At 41.4% G+C, this 18,889-nt stretch overlaps 1 protein-coding gene across 1 annotated transcript in view; it reads right to left on the bottom strand.

Moving 5' to 3' along the window:
* HOMER2 (homer scaffold protein 2) overlaps positions 1-16,704 on the bottom strand; it is a 167,797-nt gene extending 151,093 nt beyond the window's left edge. Inside the window, exon 1 of the mRNA XM_075273413.1 lies at positions 16,413-16,704. Within this exon, the coding sequence (XP_075129514.1) occupies positions 16,413-16,417 (5 nt within the window). The 5' untranslated portion in view covers positions 16,418-16,704. The remainder of the gene's footprint in view (positions 1-16,412) is intronic.
* Between the last annotated feature and the right edge of the window lie 2,185 nt (positions 16,705-18,889).

Here is an 18,889-nt window from a genome sequence, read left to right as displayed (position 1 = left end):
ACTATGTACACATAGCTATATGCTAATTTAGAATGGCAAAGTTCTAACCAGTTCAACCAGTTATTAATTGGAAATGTCTTAGAAGATGATATATAAGCTCCAGTGAAGGAAAATTCTTCCATTCAGATTAACTATTGGCGCAGTTCCTTGAATGGATGTATCCTATTCCTTACATATGGTTTGCTACAGGATTCTTTAGCTTTATAGATAAAAGGCAACAAAATACCACCAGTTGGGTAATATTGGGAGTCCAATTGTGACCCTTGTCCATCAACAGAATGAAATGGCAGTGACACTAAGAAAGTACATGCCACTTTATCTCCTTTCCACTAACTTTTTTTGGGAGGCCACATGAATAGCCATTGACTATACGAAGATTGGTGGTATAATTGTACCAACGAAAAGGGTATTAATCTGAGAAATCGTCTTAGAACTTAATTCTGTCCCCAATAAAGATTTCTCATCTACAAGTCTCAAGATATTTAGATAGACTGACAGCATGCAGAAAGTAGAATAGAGCCTAAATACCCGGGGGAGGGGGAGTGTCGCTGCAGATATCAGTCTGTAGGTAGAGGAAATACTCCTGGGTCTGAATAAGGGTCACTAGAAAGACACTTAATAACTGGTCATCATCACCTAATTGTGTGATTGCCATGGCAACAGCCACTGGCAAAAAACAAGAAACGAAGAACAAGCTCCTTGCAGATGTTGTCCTTGGCTAGATTCGAATCAAGACATTGCAAACCACTGTGCCACTTTGCAGCCCTCAATGCAATACAAACCTGAAGTAAATAAACATGAACCCCAGAACAAGAATTTAAATGGCGTGGTGTCATTTTTTGCCACAGTGCTGTGTATAACTTTTAGGCAGGTGTGGGCAAAGTAAGAATACTTTCAAAAATAGAAGAGTCAATTTTGTTAATTGGCAAAAATAAACTATTACGTGAGTGGTCAAAATAAATCTACATCAAGTCAATATTTGGTGTCACCAGCCATTCCCTTCATTACAGCATCAATTCTTCCAGGTATACTTGCACACACTTTCTGAAGGACCTCCGCAGGGAGGTTGTTCCAAACGCCTAGGAGAACTAAGCATAAAACGTCTGTGGACGTCGGCTTGCTCGATTCAGTCTGTCTCTTCATGTATTTCCCAGAGAGACTTTATTATGTTGAGATCAGGGGGCCATATCAATTTCAGGACTCCCCCCAAAGGGGGCTCCACAAAAAAAAAAATCAAAAAATATTGATTTGATTTAGCTTTTAATAGTTTATCTTTGTCAATTAACACTTCTATTTTTGAAAGCCTTTTTTCCAACACCATCCAGTATGGTACATCTCATATGGGCATATCCTAAATACAATGAAACTATTCTATGGTTACAAGTTCTGCTTCCTCCGGACCAACTTGGTAATTCTAATACATGCGAGGTAGGTGTTCTCATTAATGAATTTCACGGCTCTTTTGATAAAATTAATAATTTTCCCAATTTTAATTGAATAAGATAGATAGTAATCACAGGTTCCAGCTTTATACCGCTCTTATTACAATAATCCTTACTTGATATCATGGATTTTCTTCACATCACATATCTTAAAGGAACATCAAACAACAAGCATGTAATTGAAATTTCTCTCATTTCCTTCCAAAGCTCTGAAATGATTAGGTAATTTTTCCTTTCATATTGAAAGAAATAATTTGTCTCATTAAAAATAAGTAGCAGGTAGTTACAATTGAATTTTACTCAAAACCTGAAAACCGCCCTCTATGTCATTCTATTAGTAGCCAAAAAGCTGAAATATACCAAGTTAGGGTGAATTCACACTGAGTAAACGCTAGCTTATTCTGAACGTAAAACACGTTCAGAATAAGCGGCGTCTAAAGCAGCTCCATTCATTTCTATGGGAGCGGGGATACGAGCGCTCCCCATAGAAATGAATGGGCTGCTTCTTTCACTCCGTGCAGTCCCATTGAAGTGAATGGGGAGTGCCGGCGTATACGGTAAGCTCTGCTCATGCCGGAGCGTACACGCCGGCACTCCCCATTCACTTCAATGGGACTGCACGGAGTGAAAGAAGCAGCCCATTCATTTCTATGGGGAGCGCTCGTATCCCCGCTCCCATAGAAATGAATGGAGCTGCTTTAGACGCCGCTTATTCTGAACGTGTTTTACGTTCAGAATAAGCTAGCGTTTACTCAGTGTGAATGCACCCTTATTTGGTGGGTCATCATCACACAGGAGTTTTGTCTTTGTATTATTCTATTATTAGTATGGACAAGAAAAAGTGATTTCCTTACACTAATGTAACACAAGCATGGCAGGAGGAACAGCTCGCTATGGACTTTAGATTACTATTAGGTTAAAAAGAGGCAACCTAACAGTAGGCAAGAATAACCTACTGTTTAGTGTATATGGTGCCAATGTAGTCCTCTGTGCCCGCACGGTAGGGGCTTCAAAAAATCCCTATGTAGTTTGATCCTGCACAAACTGACAAACCCGGGCCTCTAGAGAACTCATCCAGACATTGCTGAAAGATATACACAGTGGAAATGAAGTGATTTCTAAAACCGTCGCGTTGGAAATCGCAGCATCTCAATTATACCCACGGCAGTTTCCCTATAGGTATAACTGAAGTAGAAATTCCGCTTTCTGTGAAAAGCACTGAGGAAACGTGTTGTGTTTTTTTACACAGCACTTTTTCGCTGTGGCCCGCTTCATGGTGCCTTAGCTTTAAAGAGGACCTTTCATGTCCTTGGGCACATGCGGTGTAATACACCGCTAGAAAGCTGACAGTGCACTGAATACAGTCTGTCAGGAACCCCCTCCTCACAGTAGGATCTACTGCGCTGTACTGTGAGAGGCAGTGTTCCTTACCGCCCAGGGATGATGCTGAGCAGTGAGGATCGCCCCACCAGTACTAGTCTATGGACGAATACTATCAGGAGTAGGGGGCCTTCCTCACCGCTCAGCGTCATGGCTGGGTGGGAAGGAACGCCCCCTATCACGGTACAGCGCAACAGACTGTCAGAAATGCCCTTCTGACACTGAAGAGTTATGGTAACAGCACTGATAGCTCTTCAGCGGGGGCACAGAATGGGAAAGCCGATAGTGCGCTGAATTCAGTACACTGTCAATTTTATAGCAGTGTATTACACTGCATGTGCCTGAGGACATGAAAGGTCGTCTTTAAGGCTAAGCCCCACTTGGCGTCCCCCAGCAAAAAAATTCTGCGGGAAAAAAATCACAGCAGCAACGTACTGCGATTTTACCTGCAGCATTTCCTCTGCAGACTTTCTGTTTCAATTCTACCTATTGGGAAACTGCCGGCATTTCCTTAGGTATAATTGACATGCTGAGATGTTCAAAACTGCATCGGTTTTGGAAATCGCGACATATCCGCAGCAGGATTTTTACCGCAAAGTGGGCATGGGATTCACTAGAATCCCATCCATCTTACCCTGACTATAAAACACAGCGATTTTTCCTGCGGATTTTACGCCCACAAACAAATCACGGCTTTTATGCCACGTGGAGCCCCCCGGCTTAAAGGAGTTTTTTGGGGAATTAAAAATATATTTCAAAACAGCTAAACAAGTGGTCCTAAAATAAAGAGAAAAAAAAAAAAGTCACATTCACATCTTACTGGTCTCTCAATGATCCAAGTCCATGTTTGTCTTGGCACAAAAAAAAGCATACCCATAGTGAGCCACTTACTGACCTCAGAAGTGCTCAGCCTCAACCTGTAATTGGCCATGTCAAGAAATGTCGTGTGCATGTCAAGGCTGGAAGTAAAGACCAGCAGAACAAGGCAGCTTTTTTATTTTAGCAACCTCTGTTTAGTTATTTTTTCCATGGATAAATCTTTTAAGGCTAAAGCTCAAGAAAATTGCAGAAATGCAGTGGAAAGAAAATGCAGCATTTTACAGTACTAGCTAAGTGAATGAGAATTTATTTAATCTTATCCACACATTGTAGGGGGAGGGGGAGCTGCATTTTTGAAAGTGCAGTGTTTTGGGTTTTTTGCATTTTGCTACGTGGGTCTAAATCCAAAGATCTCTGCTAGGGAAAGTTATTGGCCAAACACTTGTTGGAACATTCAGTCTCAAGCTTTGTGACTTGTAAATACGTTACAATAATAGGTCAGTGGATTTCGTACATGCTGGTGGTTAAGTCATCCCATCATTTGCAACTGTGCCAAAAGGGATAACCCTAGCCTCCCCACAAGCAGGGATAAGAATATTTCTTAAAACTGAAAATTGTGTATAGGTTCTTATGTAATATATATTTTTCTTTGATATTTCTATTGCACCATTATCAGTATATGTGTGAATCTACCCCAAGATTGACCAGACATATTGAAAAACCATGCATGATAACTGAAGGGATGAAGGGAGATACCGGTCATATATGTTATGGTGGATTGACTAGTTTTATCATTCTATTAATGTGTGTGACATAAGATCCATTCTTCATGTACTCAAGAGCATCTTGACTTCATTTCTAGGTTCTGCTGGAACACCTGGCTCCTTGTGATTTGTGGCTATGACCTCATTTTTCTCATTGACAGGCAGCTATGTCTTCACTGACATAGTGACACAGATGGACAGGTCACCGCCATCCCTAAGACTAAGGCACTCCTGCTGAGAAAATTCCAGTAAATCCTCAGCTATGGATTGTTACATCTGAACTGTTACTAACAACCAACTGGTGATGATTGATGGCAAAGATTGATCAACTGGAAATAGTTTTAGTCCGTACAGTATATACCATTTATTTTAAGACTCCTCCTAATAAAGCCATCACTTCAGTAAAGTGCTATCATCTACTGAAAATCCATGACTATTACGGCCAATAGGCTGTGTATTATAACCAAAGTAGGCAGCTAATATACACGGCATGTAATAGAATCTAATCTAAAATTAAAATCCATGACAGAAAATCAGAAAAACGTGTTTTCCTACTAAAAACACTTATACCCTATGCATAAGATCCCCTGCCACAAGCGTGACAGTCCCTGAGTCCCTTGTGTAGGTGGGACAATAGTGTGCATGTATGGATAACCACCACTCCATTAACTTCTATGACATGGAGATAGTTGAATATGGAGTCCTATCAGTATGCTTTGCGTTTATACACACCAGATGGTCTACCTTTTTTGAGGTAGTTTGTGTGACATATGGAGTCCTATCAGTCCCATAAAAGTGAACGGATCGGTGGGCCACCATGAATGTGCACTATTGCTCCATTCACACGGGGAACTTGGGGATCCCGTTCTTGTGATGTCTGACAGATGGAATACTTATCTGCTATCTTATGAATAAATGTTGGTAATAGAAAAATTCTTTAAGGCCCCATGTAGCAAGTCAAAAAACCCTGTGGAAAAGCATTGAGTTTTTTATGCAGCACTTTTCACTAAAAATCTGCAGACTTTTCCTCCACGGACTTTCTGCTTTTATTATACCTATATGGAAAATGCCAGTATTGCCAGGGATAATCGACATGCTGCCATTTGCAAAAAAAAAAGAATTGCAAAAAGATTTGCAGAAAAGAATCAGCATTTCCACTGCAGATTTTTCCTGCAATGTGTGGATGGAATTAGCCAGAATCCCATCCACTTTACAGTTAATGTATAATGAAGCATTTTTGCAACGTGGGGCCCCGGCAAAAGTGTTTATTAATTGCACAAAATATGACTGAAATGGTCAAAAAATATCAAAGGATGATAATGGACACTGTTGACTTACTTGGGAACATTACACTTGGGGGTATAAAAAGACTCCACGAGTACTTTAATAGTGTTTGTGGGCCTGCAGCCTCACTTACCGATCCTGGTTTCTTATCACAGCAGCCTCAGCATAAGGAGAAGCAATGGTGGCCGTGAGCAGGAGCCAGGATCGGTAAGTAAATAGGGCCCGGCCTATTTTAAAAAAAAAAAAAAAAAATGTGCAGCAGTAGCGGCTGTCGTTGGGCCCCCTAATGTCCTGGGCCCTGTGACAGCCGTTACCACTGCTACCCTGGTAGTTACACCCCTGGCTGTATGCTGTAGTATTCTTCCCATTCATCTTGAGAGAATCTACAAAGTTCAGACCAAATACAGATGTGAGCATAACTTTAGTTTGGAGGACACAGCCCCCTCAGGTGAGAATTACATAGCGTTGTATCCAGTTTAGACATGGCCCAGATTTACTATTAGTTATTAGTTAGACAGGTAGTCTGAAAATGTACCAGATTTATTACAGTGGCTGATGCTGGATGATAAATCTGGTGTATCTGTATATACTGTCTAGTATAAGTGTATACCTTTATGTTGGATTACTTTGAGACAGAATTTTTTGACACTATTTTGGCACCTCATGGCACATTTAATCCACACTCCCTTTTTTCTGAGAATCTACACCCACACGTCTAGCATGTTGAGAAATTGTAGCCCAAACTAGATATGCCACATTTACACCAGTGTCTAGTTGTAACCCCAACAGTAAATCTGGACCAAAGTGTGTTGTACAACATATATATTGGCACCAAGCATATAAACCTCTCGGGCAATTCCATATAATGCACCAGCCTGGTCAGTTAACAGTTTGCTTTGAGACAAAATAAAATCTGCCTTAGGTTTAACAAGGAAAGATCGTAAATGGATTTTGACACTTCTCTTGGAAAAAATATGTGAAAAATGCCTCCTATTCATTTATGCGGGAGGATTTTTTCTGCAGACTTTTTTTTCCGCTAGCAGAAAAGAAAAAAATATAGCAGAAAGGATTCGCCGCGAGGCAGATTTGAGTAATTTCTTGAAGCAGGTTTTGACATGGAAAATGCCTTACAATCTGCTCCAAAAACTGCCCTTACAGGACACTGCTGATTCTGAATATAATTGTATCAGGGTTTGCAGTCTCTGAAAGGAAACAAGTGTCATCTCATTCACAGAGACCTAATGCCTTGAAAATGGTGAGGAATTGAAACAAAAAGAATATTGGAAAGTTGAGAAACTTCCCATTTTAACATTATTACAGAAAACTGGAAAGGATCTTTCAACAGGGACATATCCACTGGCTGTAAAGAATAATACCAGGCAGCAAGCGGTCAGGACGTAGAGCGGAAACACTTAAGTCTGCTGACAAGCTCATTCATAAAACCAGGAGACGACTTTTCTTCTCTTTTCTCTCAATTAATTGAATGAGGACAAGATCACAAGTGTGCACAATGCTCATAAATCTCAGCCTGCCTGTAGAAGAGACGGCGCATCATGTTTCCGAAATACAGAAGTTCAGTATAAACAGTCCACGCTGATGTTCTGTAACAATTATTAAGTCATTATATGTGTGCGAGTTGTGGTGCTGGGATAATAATTGCCTCTATTTTATATCAACACTTTCACTGCAATTTCTTCTTAATGTTGTTACCTTCATTCTGACAAGAATTACATCTCCGATAAGCAGCAGGTGAAATAAACTCAAAATGTCAAAGCTGAAATCTTAAGACTGGATTACATAGCGTTTTACTCAGTAAATACGCATACAAAAACGCATGCGGCTCTATAATAAAAACACACGCTTTTCTGAAATATGCATGTATTTAAAGGGAAACTTTACTTTAAATATAAAGAATTGATCCCGGACAATATCATCACTGTTAAGCATAGCCTCATATAGCATACAGCAACTGAACGTGAATGGGAAGAGAGCTGCAGATGAACATGACGTTACGAGCCTATAAAGCAAAGCAGTGCTCTTCCGAATGCCACTTAAAAAAATCTGACTGATGGGGGTCCCGGGTGCCAGATCACCAACAAACTAGGGGGCGTTCACACTTCCGTTGAATGTCCGTTCTGATAGAAGAAAAAAAAAAAAAAAACATGGAGGCCTATTATAACAGCACTAACTGATGCTAACGTGTGTATTTTTAACCGAACCATTTAATGGATCAGTAAAAGAAAAAAAATGGACACATTAGCATCATGGCCATGGATGTCCGTTTTTATAATGCTCGTCCGTTACTGCCTGTTAGCCATAGATAGTAATGTTATTTTGAATGGACCCAAAAGTCCTGCCCCGCATTATTATGTCCATGAAAAAAAAAAAAAAAGGACAGGTGACGAATTTGGTGTAAACAGACACCAGATAAAATTCCCCTGAAATCAATGGGATTTTTAACTGTTCTGTTAGTGTCCATTAAGATTTTGTAATGGATGAACGCCCCCTATGGATGCTAGAAATAGGCACTACTAATGGGAGTGTGAACGCCCCCTAATATTGATGACATACTGAGGGGATGACTATGTATTCAGCATTAAGGAATATGATGATGCTATATAAGTAACAGGAAGCCACTTAACTTGAGACACTTTGCTGTCATGATATTCTGTCATATAAACTATATAAATGACAGCAAAGCAGCGGTGACATCACGTGTCATCTGCCCTGTCACCCTGCAAAGATTTGACACACACTTTTGACGGATGGATGAGTCTTGTTCTATAGTAAAAGAAAACAGAGTCTGACAGTATTCACAGGAATGCAGAAGTTATATATAACAGCGACTCTGCCATTGTTCTACAGCCATCTGCTTCAGTCACTGTAAACACGCGAGGCATAGACGGTGGTCTTCAACGCATTAACTGAGCAATTGGAAAAGGGAGAGTGTAATAGAGGGGGATACTGTATCACAAAGAAGCAAGATGACGCAATGAAATGAAGGCTGAAAATAGCCCGGGAAGTTTCACCTGAAATTATTAAAGAGCGGTGCCATGCAATCAATGCACGTCATGTCCAAAGGGGGGTGTCCTAAATGTTTGATAGGCACAAATCCCAGAGGTGGGGCCTGCATTTATGTCCAGAAACAGAATTCCTCTTACTCCATTGTATTGTCCAGCAGTGAGGTGCGGCTGGACAACACTACAGGGGTAGAATAAATGAAGAGGTGGTTGCACACAATCGTTGCAAACTCCATTCATGTCTATGGGAGTGATAGCCTGCTCTTGAGAAAGATACAAGTTCTAGCTCTGGGACTATCACCTATTAGACACTTATGACAAATGGGAATACCCCTTAAATCGAATTTAAAAGAGTTCTTAGGTTCTCTTGTTCCCAGAAATAGTGCCCCTCTTATCCATGGATTGCGTCTAGTATTGCAAATTGGACTGAGCTACAATACCAAATACAGCCGATATACAAGTGTATTGCTGCTCCTGGAAACACTTGTCTCTACCCCCTAGACTTACTAAGTATAAAGCCAGTGAGAAATACAGACCATATGTTGCCATTCCCCGGACAGTGTTTAGTCTGGACTTGGTCTCATCTATACTATCGATGCGATGTTCTCACTTAAGCCAGAGACTTCATTCATGCAGGACTGTGTAACTAGCAAATTGCTAAAGAACAAATAATAAACCCAACAGATCCCATTATAGTCAATGGTCCTTCAGGATCCATTGGTGTCAGTCTTTACTATTTAATCTCTTCTTTTGTTCACGTGACAGAAGAAAAGAACAGATAAAGTTATCACTGATGTGAACTAGCCCTTACAAAAACCAGAAGTTCTAGATTACAGTGTTAAAGACATGAAGCTTATTTAATAATCTCGGTTTCCCGCGTCAAAATCAGAACCAAAATCCTGTGCCCCGTGTGAATGGGGCCTAACATACTTGAACCACTTCCCGCCGCAGCCATTTTTCAGTTTGTTATTTACTCCCTCTTTCCAAAAGCCATAGCTTTTTTATTTTACCATTCCCACAGCTGTAAATATAAAATGTATTTATTAAAAAAAAACAAAAAAACAAAACCTCATCTAAAGGGGTTAAAAGATAAACTTTTGAACAATTTTTGATTTCTCCTTTGCTTCTGGCGTCATCTGATAGATGAGATACTCAATCTACTATTTCCGAGAATGACGCCATTTGAAATTACAGTCGCGTTATGGGATCCCATCTGTTTTTTCAGCTGGTGATATCTCCGGATATAACATGGTTTTATATTTTAGAATTCCTGAGATATAGGCGTTTGAAGAGACTACCCATTCAGTTTCTCTGTATTACACCCTAACTCCTATGTACCGCTTGTGAGAAGCACTGAGTATTTCTAATACCAATAGAGAAACAGAGGACACAAAGTGGATTTCAGCACAAGACAGCATAAAAAGGAGCCAAAATGTGTTAAAGTATATTACAAAAAATTATTAATGACACAAATGCTGTCAGAAAAGCAAAAGTTGTTTGAAAGTTTAGATACACTTTAAGACATCTCCTGTCTGTGGCCATTTTTTTCGTCCTGAAACTTGACAACCCCTTTAAGTCAGCAGAAGTCGGATGCATCACATGAGTCCTTCTCCTCTTCCTCTTGACAGCAAAGCAATTTTTTAGTTTCACAAACAATGTCTTAGACTTCTTTTAAGCACTTAGTACAAGTACGTATCAATGTTAAAGACTGATTTGCAATATTTTACCACTAGAAAATCATTTCGGCACCAATACGCATTTTTTCAATGAACCCATGTCTAACTTAATTTGATTTCCTACTGCAACTTCATTCACGACTAACAGCTCTACATCATTGATTCATCTTGAGAACACTCCTACAGACACTTCAATACACAGGATACATATTCATGAAATACCCTTAAAATGATACCAGATTACTATAAATCAAATCATATAAGTATTAAACTGAACTGCACCTTTCATGCAAAGCAGATGAGAACTATATGTACAGAAGTTAGAGTGTTAACATTTGGTAATGTACTGTATTTCTCTTACTTCGGACGCAATGCTGTATTCCGAACCTTACGCATCTTCACCCTTCAGTTGGTACAAAAGTGCCAGAGGGAGACTGTTGACAAGACTGATCTCACAGTTACTATTGGGGTCAGCCTTGTGTCAGATCAGTTATGTCCAGCTCTGGCAAAAGCGCTAGCTGGACACAGCATTGCATAATGATGAGAATCTGCTAACGCATTTGCACTAGTTCTGGGACATGAGATATGCCACTTTGTTTTTCCTGTGCCCCACTCACCACTTTTTAAGGAAGTGTACAGAGCTGGGATCAAGGTGGGCCAGGAGACTGCAGCCTATTAGATTTACTGTAACTCAAGTCAGAAAAAAACGAGTTATACTTGCAAGGGAGTTCCCAAGATGAGCCTGAATTAAGAGGGAGAATGGAATAAGACTGGAGTAGGAAATGCCAGTCTTAAAGAGGACCTTTCATGTCCTCGGGCACATGTGGTTTTATATACCGCTAGCAAGCCAACAGTGTCCTGAATTCAGCGCACTGTCGGCTTTCCCATTATGTGCCCTGGGGAAAAAGCCATTGGTGCGATCAACATAACTCTTCATTGTCAGAAGGGCGTTCCTGACAGTCTAGCTGCAAATGCCCCTCCTGACAGTACTGTCCCTAGCTCTTTACTGTGAGGGGACGTTCCTTACCACCCAGCCACGACACTGAGCGGTGAGGAGCTCCCCCCTCCCCTCCTGAGAGTACTCATCCATAGACTAGTACTGGGGAGGAGGGGGGCGGGAGACGTTCCTCGCCTCTCAGAGTCATCTCTGGGCGGTAAGAAACACCCCCCACAGTAAAGAGATACATACAGTACTGTCAGGAGGGGCATTCCCAGCTAGACTGTCAGGAAGGCCTTCTGACAATGAAGAGCTACTGTAACGGCACCAATAGCTCTTCACCAGGGGCACATATTCAGCGCACTGTTGGCTTTCTAGTGGTATATAAAAACGCATGTGCCTTAGGACATGCATGGTCCTGTTTAAAAAATTCTCTCCTATGCATTTCTATGGACTACTAATGAATTACTATCATAATTATTGTACTACCTAAGGCCCAATGCACACGACTGACACGGTATGGCACACGACCAATGCGTATACAGCTGGCGAACAGGCAGCATACAGATGTCATTCGTATGCCACTCATGGTTCTGCAGCCTCATTCATTAATAGGGGCTACAGAAGCACAGCCACAATACCGTATGGGAATAGGACATATAGCAAACTGACCTAGCCCACAGTCATGTGCAAGGGGCCTAAAGCTTGCGATTAGACCCAATAGGAAGAGGATCAATTACCAGACAGATTTTTCTAATCTTAAAGTAGCTGAACAAATTTCTTGTGCTGCCACTCACAAGCATTAAAACAGCTGAAATTGACTCCTGGCAAGACAAGATTCCCATACCTAGCCTCTAATATCACATCTTAGGTTGTATTCATACACTTTTACGCCATGGACAAATCCACTGCAAAAATCTACATTTTCAGCAGATTTCTCTTTTATGTAAAATGACACAATGTCTGAATCCACTCTTATAGCTACTCTAGGATAAGAGGGGTAGTTTCATTACAGACTTTAATGGCATATCACTGGATACTCAACTTATATCCAACTAGAGGGGGGGGGGGACATGGTAAAACTTTTAGTAGTTGCAAATTGCAGGTGCACAAAACACCATGACCACTTGCTATTTCATGCCATCAATGCGATTTATTTCAGAAATATCTGCGATAACATTGCAACTTGCAGAAAACTATATATTTGCCACATAAAAGACCCTAGTCAGCTGAGTGGATTATCAGTTGCAGCAATTATTCTAATGAATCTGTCACATGTAAATTCAACCTTAAGGGTATAATCAAAACGTAGAATATTTGTTGCAGAAATGTATGCAATTATTCCACTCATCTGAATGAGGATAGCAAGAATTACTTGTCACCAAAACAACCCATTCACAAAAATAAAACTGACTAAGTCATTGAAATTTCTCCAACGTCTGACATGTGTGCACATATGCTTAAGGTAGGATCACACAGAGTGCATGTCCTCAGGTTAACACCGCGTACTCACCGCGAGCTAACCCACTGCGACGGGGTTGAGCTTGCGCCAAATCTCAACCAAAGGCTCTAAAAAAAACTGCAGCGTAAAGTGACCTGCTTTAGGTTAACAAACTGAATTGTATTCATTCAAGCAGGTACCACTGCAAAAATCATCTGATTTTACATGGATTTTATGGCTGCAACTTTTAGAAAACACCCCGCTGAATTTCTTTAAATTTCTTAATTTCTTTAGCAGTCTGTCTACACCATGTGATGCCAGTCTTACCACCCATTCATGGTCCATGTCCATTGGGCTAGAAAGGGTCTCTGAACTAAAGTTCATAGTGTTTTACTGATGTATGGTGCTGTGAGCTCTACTGTCAAGTACTTACATGATGCTCATGACAGTAGAGCTGGGTAATTCTGACGCTTACAGCATCATAAATCAATATGACACTGGGAATTTACGTGAGCAAAGCCGTGGTCAGGGAGATGCAAACAGGACAAGTGTTTCAGCCCAAATACGGTCATTTGAATTGGCGCAGTTTGCGGACACGTTGTGCCTATGATAATCATGAGCAGCCCTCCTTCATGTTTATTTGTGGCTCGTGTGCGGTCTGTTAAGTCACTTTTCAGATGGCATATGTATGTAAGTTGTGAACATGCGAACAAGGTTCTGGATTTTGATTCTTTATCAATGGAGCAGCATTAATGGTGGCATACGGTATAGTACAGGTGATGCCACATGGTGCTCAGGCTGTGGCATAGCTGACCTCTGGGACAGATCCGAAGCCATTTCACTAAGTCTGCAAGACACAGATTAATGATGGATTATTTCTCATTACTGGCTGCACAGAAACATGAAATCCACGTGTCCATCAATGACCAATAACCCATCATGGATCATTATTTAACTTACCCATAAGCGAAACACCTGTGGTCCTGCCCAGAGTGTGGCTGTGCTGTGGCCAGAACACAGCGTGGCAGCACTCTAATGGCAGTTCTTTACCATGGTCCATTGGGCGTCAACAGAGCAATTCAAAGCAGTTAGGCTAGGGTTACATGGTGACTTTGGCCGTAAAGCACATCAAAGATTGAGCTTGTGCCGCCTTATTCCCAAGTAAGGAAAGTGAATGTGGCTGCGTTGTGACTTGCAATATGCTATGTCATGATGGTTGCAAAAATGCCAAGTTTTGATGGATTGAGAGTTGCAATGCAACCATCTTTGATCACGGGACTTGTGTCACAGCCAAAGGTGCCATGTAGCTCTACCCTAATATTATATTGTATATCAGTGGAACAGTTTATTATAGAATTAATAAGGCCGATCAGTGTAGAAGGTACTGTATTGAAGCGGGTAAGTATAGAGTGTTCTGTATTGATGGAACTGGTTGGTATGAAGTGTAAGTGTTCTTTATTATTGGAGCTTTTCAGTATAAAACGGACTAATGAAGGAACTGGTTGGTATGAAGTGTTCTCTATTATTGGAGCTAGTCAGTAGTACATTCTGTATTAATGCTTCTGTTCAGTATAGAACGTCCTGTATTATTAGAGCTGGACGGTATAGAATGTTCTGTAATAATGGGGCTAGTTAGTCTACTAGGTTCTGTATTGATGTTATGGGCCATATAGATTCTTCTATATTTCTGGAATAGTTTGGTAGAAGATTAGTTCATTATAGAATCCTCATGGAGCAGTTGATTACAGAACAGAGAATATTTATGGAGTAGCTAATTATAGAATGTTCTGTACTAATGAACCATAGAATATTCTGAGTTATGAAGGAAACTCATATTACGATATTCCGAGGGAGCTGCTGCTCATAGAAAGTTTTATATTAACTAGAATGAGTTTTGTTAGAACAGAGCAGGTTATCAAAGGGTATGGTATCATTCAGTTTATTACTATAGAATTTAGGATTATAATGGGCCTAGTTATTATAGAATGTTGTGTATAAAAGAGCACATGCTTTGTTATTAAACAATCGCTTGCTATATAATGTTTTATTATACTGTTGTTGTGCTTTATAGAATGTTATAATATAGCTGGTCGTTATACAACATTGAATCTTAATAGAAGTACTATACAGCGTTATAACAGAGCCGGCCGCTATACAGCATTATAACAGGGCAAGTCACCATACAGCGTTATAACAGAGCCGGCCGCTAAACATCTTTATTATACAGCAGGTCCACTACACAGCGTTATAACACGGCAGGTCGCTATACAGCATTATAACAGGGCAGGTCACCATACAGCGTTATAACAGAGCCAGACGCTAAACGTCATTATTATACAGCAGGTCCACTATACAGTGTTATAACACGGCAGGTCGCTATACAGCGTTATAACAGGGCAGATCGCTATACAGGATTATAACAGGACAGGTCGCTATACAGGATTATAACAGGACAGGTCGCTATACAGGATTATAACAGGACAGGTCGCTATACAGGATTATATCAGGGCAGGTCACTATACAGTGATATAATACAGCAGGTCACTATACAATATTATAATACAGCAGGTCACTATACAATATTATAATACAGCAAGGCACTATACAGTAGTATAATACAGCAGGTCACTATACTGTGTTATAATACAGCAGGTCACTATACAATATTATAATACAGCAGGTCACTATACAGTAGTATAATACAGCAGGTCACTATACAATATTATAATACAGCAGGTCACTATACAGTAGTATAATACAGCAGGTCACTATACAATATTATAATACAGCAGGTCACTATACAGTAGTATAATACAGCAGGTCACTATACAATATTATAATACAGCAGGTCACTATAATGTGTTATAATACAGCAGGTCACTATACAGTATTATAATACAGAAGACCATTATACAGTAGTATAATGCAGCAGATCACTATACAGTATTATAATACAGCCAGTCCCTATACTTTAGGTCACTATACAGTGTTATAATACAGCAGGTCACTATACAGTATTATAATACAGCAGGTCACTATACAGTATTATAACACAGCAAGTCACTATACAGTATTATAATAGAGCAGGTCACTATATAGTATTATAATACCGCAGTTCACTATACAGTCAGTTCCTATACAGTAGGTCACTATACAGTATTATAATACAGCCAGTGCCTATACAGTAGCTCACTATATAGTAGTATAACACAGCAGCTCACTATACAGTAATATAATGCAGCAGGTCACTATACAGTAGTATAATACAGCCAGTCCCTATACAGTAGGTCACTATACAGTATTATAATACAGCAGGTCACTATACAGTATTATAATGCAGCAGGTCACTATACAGTAGTATAATACAGCAGGTCACTATACAGTGGTATAATACAGCCAGTCCCTATACAGCAGGTCACTATACAGTATTATAATACAGCAGGTCACCATACAGTGGTATAATACAGCCAGTGGTATAATACAGCCAGTCCCTATACAGCAGGTCACTATACAGTGGTATAATACAGCAGGTCGATATAACGGTGAGAGCAGCTGTAGGTGTGAAAGTTGTGCAGATAATAGAGTAAGTGAGGAGATGTACAGGGGCGTCCTGGTTACCGGAGGATGGCACCAGTGCTCAGCTACTCACCCCATGGTGCCGTGCCAGGCAGCTGCCTCTCACTCGCAGGCGGACTGTGTGTGGTCTCCCGGGGATCAGGAGCTCTCGCATCAGCTGCTATTTAAGTCCTCATCGGGCTCCAGAGGCTGACAACAGTGAGAATAGCTGCAGAGTTCCGGAAGGCTTAGTGAGACCGGGGAGCTACAGGCTGCTGCCGGCTGCCATGCCTCTCCTGCGGCCGCCGATCAGCTTGTCTGCCGGCTACTGAACGATCCTCTCCAGTAGCAAGTGTGTAGGAAGTGATCGTGGACTCAGAGCAGCGACACAGAGCGGATCCCACCTGCTCCGAGCGGCAGCGGCAGCCGCCCACATGGAGGAGGGACGCCACGATGTGCCTGCCCACGCCTGCCCGCCAAGTGGCAATCTCACTCCCAGTAGGGGCAACTCAGGAGGGAGCCGCGCTCATGTGGGGCTAGGGTCAGCAGTAATCCTTGTAGGGATCGATGTCATCACCACACACAAATAACATCATTTTCATCTTACATTCACTCAATTGGCAGAGATGCCAGTGATGTACCGACCTCCTTGTGCCCCCCACCCCCGAACATCATACATAGGCTAACTTATCTCTATCACCATACCTTAACATGTTCCCTCTACATATATTACACCCATCCTAACATGTTCCCTCTACATATATTATACCCAGCCACCCAGCATCACCTGTCCCCTCTACATATATTACACACAGCCTAACCTGTCCCCTCTGCATATATTATACCCAGCCTCACCTGTCCCTTCTACATATATTACACACAGCCTCACCTGTCCCCTCTACATATATTATACAGAGCGTAACCTGTCACCTCTGCATATATTATACCCAGCCTCACCTGTCCCCTCTACATATATTATACAGAGCCTAACCTGTCCCCTCTACATATATTATACAGAGCCCAACCTGTCCCCTCTGCATATATTATACCCAGCCTCACCTGTCCCCTCTACATATATTATACCCACCCTAACATGTCCCCTCTACATATATTATACCCAGCCTCACCTGTCCCCTCTACATATATTACACACAGCCTCACCTGTCCCCTCTACATATAGTATACCCAGCCTCACCTGTCCCCTCTGCATATATTATACAGAGCCCAACCTGTCCCCTCTGCATATATTATACCCAGCCTCACCTGTCCCCTCTACATATATTATACAGAGCCTAACCTGTCCCCTCTACATATATTATACAGAGCCCAACCTGTCCCCTCTGCATATATTATACCCAGCCTCACCTGTCCCCTCTACATATATTATACCCACCCTAACATGTCCCCTCTACATATATTATACCCAGCCTCACCTGTCCCCTCTACATATATTACACACAGCCTCACCTGTCCCCTCTACATATAGTATACCCAGCCTCACCTGTCCCCTCTACATATATTATACAGAGCCCAACCTGTCCCCTCTGCATATATTATACCCAGCCTCACCTGTCCCCTCTACATATATTATACCCACCCTAACATGTCCCCTCTACATATATTATACCCAGCCTCACCTGTCCCCTCTACATATATTATACCCACCCTAACATGTCCCCTCTACATATATTACACACAGCCTCACCTGTCCCCTCTACATATATTACACACAGCCTCACCTGTCCCCTCTACATATAGTATACCCAGCCTCACCTGTCCCCTCTACATATATTATACAGAGCCCAACCTGTCCCCTCTGCATATATTATACCCAGCCTCACCTGTCCCCTCTACATATATTATACCCACCCTAACATGTCCCCTCTACATATATTATACCCAGCCTCACCTGTCCCCTCTACATATATTACACACAGCCTCACCTGTCCCCTCTACATATAGTATACCCAGCCTCACCTGTCCCCTCTACATATATTATACAGAGCCCAACCTGTCCCCTCTGCATATATTATACCCAGCCTCACCTGTCCCCTCTACATATATTATACCCACCCTAACATGTCCCCTCTACATATATTATACCCAGCCTCACCTGTCCCCTCTACATATATTACACACAGCCTCACCTGTCCCCTCTACATATAGTATACCCAGCCTCACCTGTCCCCTCTACATATATTATACAGAGCCCAACCTGTCCCCTCTGCATATATTATACCCAGCCTCACCTGTCCCCTCTACATATATTATACCCACCCTAACATGTCCCCTCTACATATATTATACCCAGCCTCACCTGTCCCCTCTACATATATTATACCCACCCTAACATGTCCCCTCTACATATATTACACACAGCCTCACCTGTCCCCTCTGCATATATTATACCCAGCCTCACCTGTCCCCTCTACATATATTACACACAGCCTCACCTGTCCCCTCTACATATAGTATACCCAGCCTCACCTGTCCCCTCTACATATATTATACAGAGCCCAACCTGTCCCCTCTGCATATATTATACCCAGCCTCACCTGTCCCCTCTACATA

The sequence above is a fragment of the Leptodactylus fuscus genome, chromosome 5, assembly GCF_031893055.1.
Source record: "Leptodactylus fuscus isolate aLepFus1 chromosome 5, aLepFus1.hap2, whole genome shotgun sequence".
Taxonomy (NCBI): Eukaryota; Metazoa; Chordata; class Amphibia; order Anura; family Leptodactylidae; genus Leptodactylus; species Leptodactylus fuscus.
The sequence above is the reverse complement of the archived record's forward strand: the minus strand, read 5'-3'. Positions and strand labels throughout refer to the sequence as shown.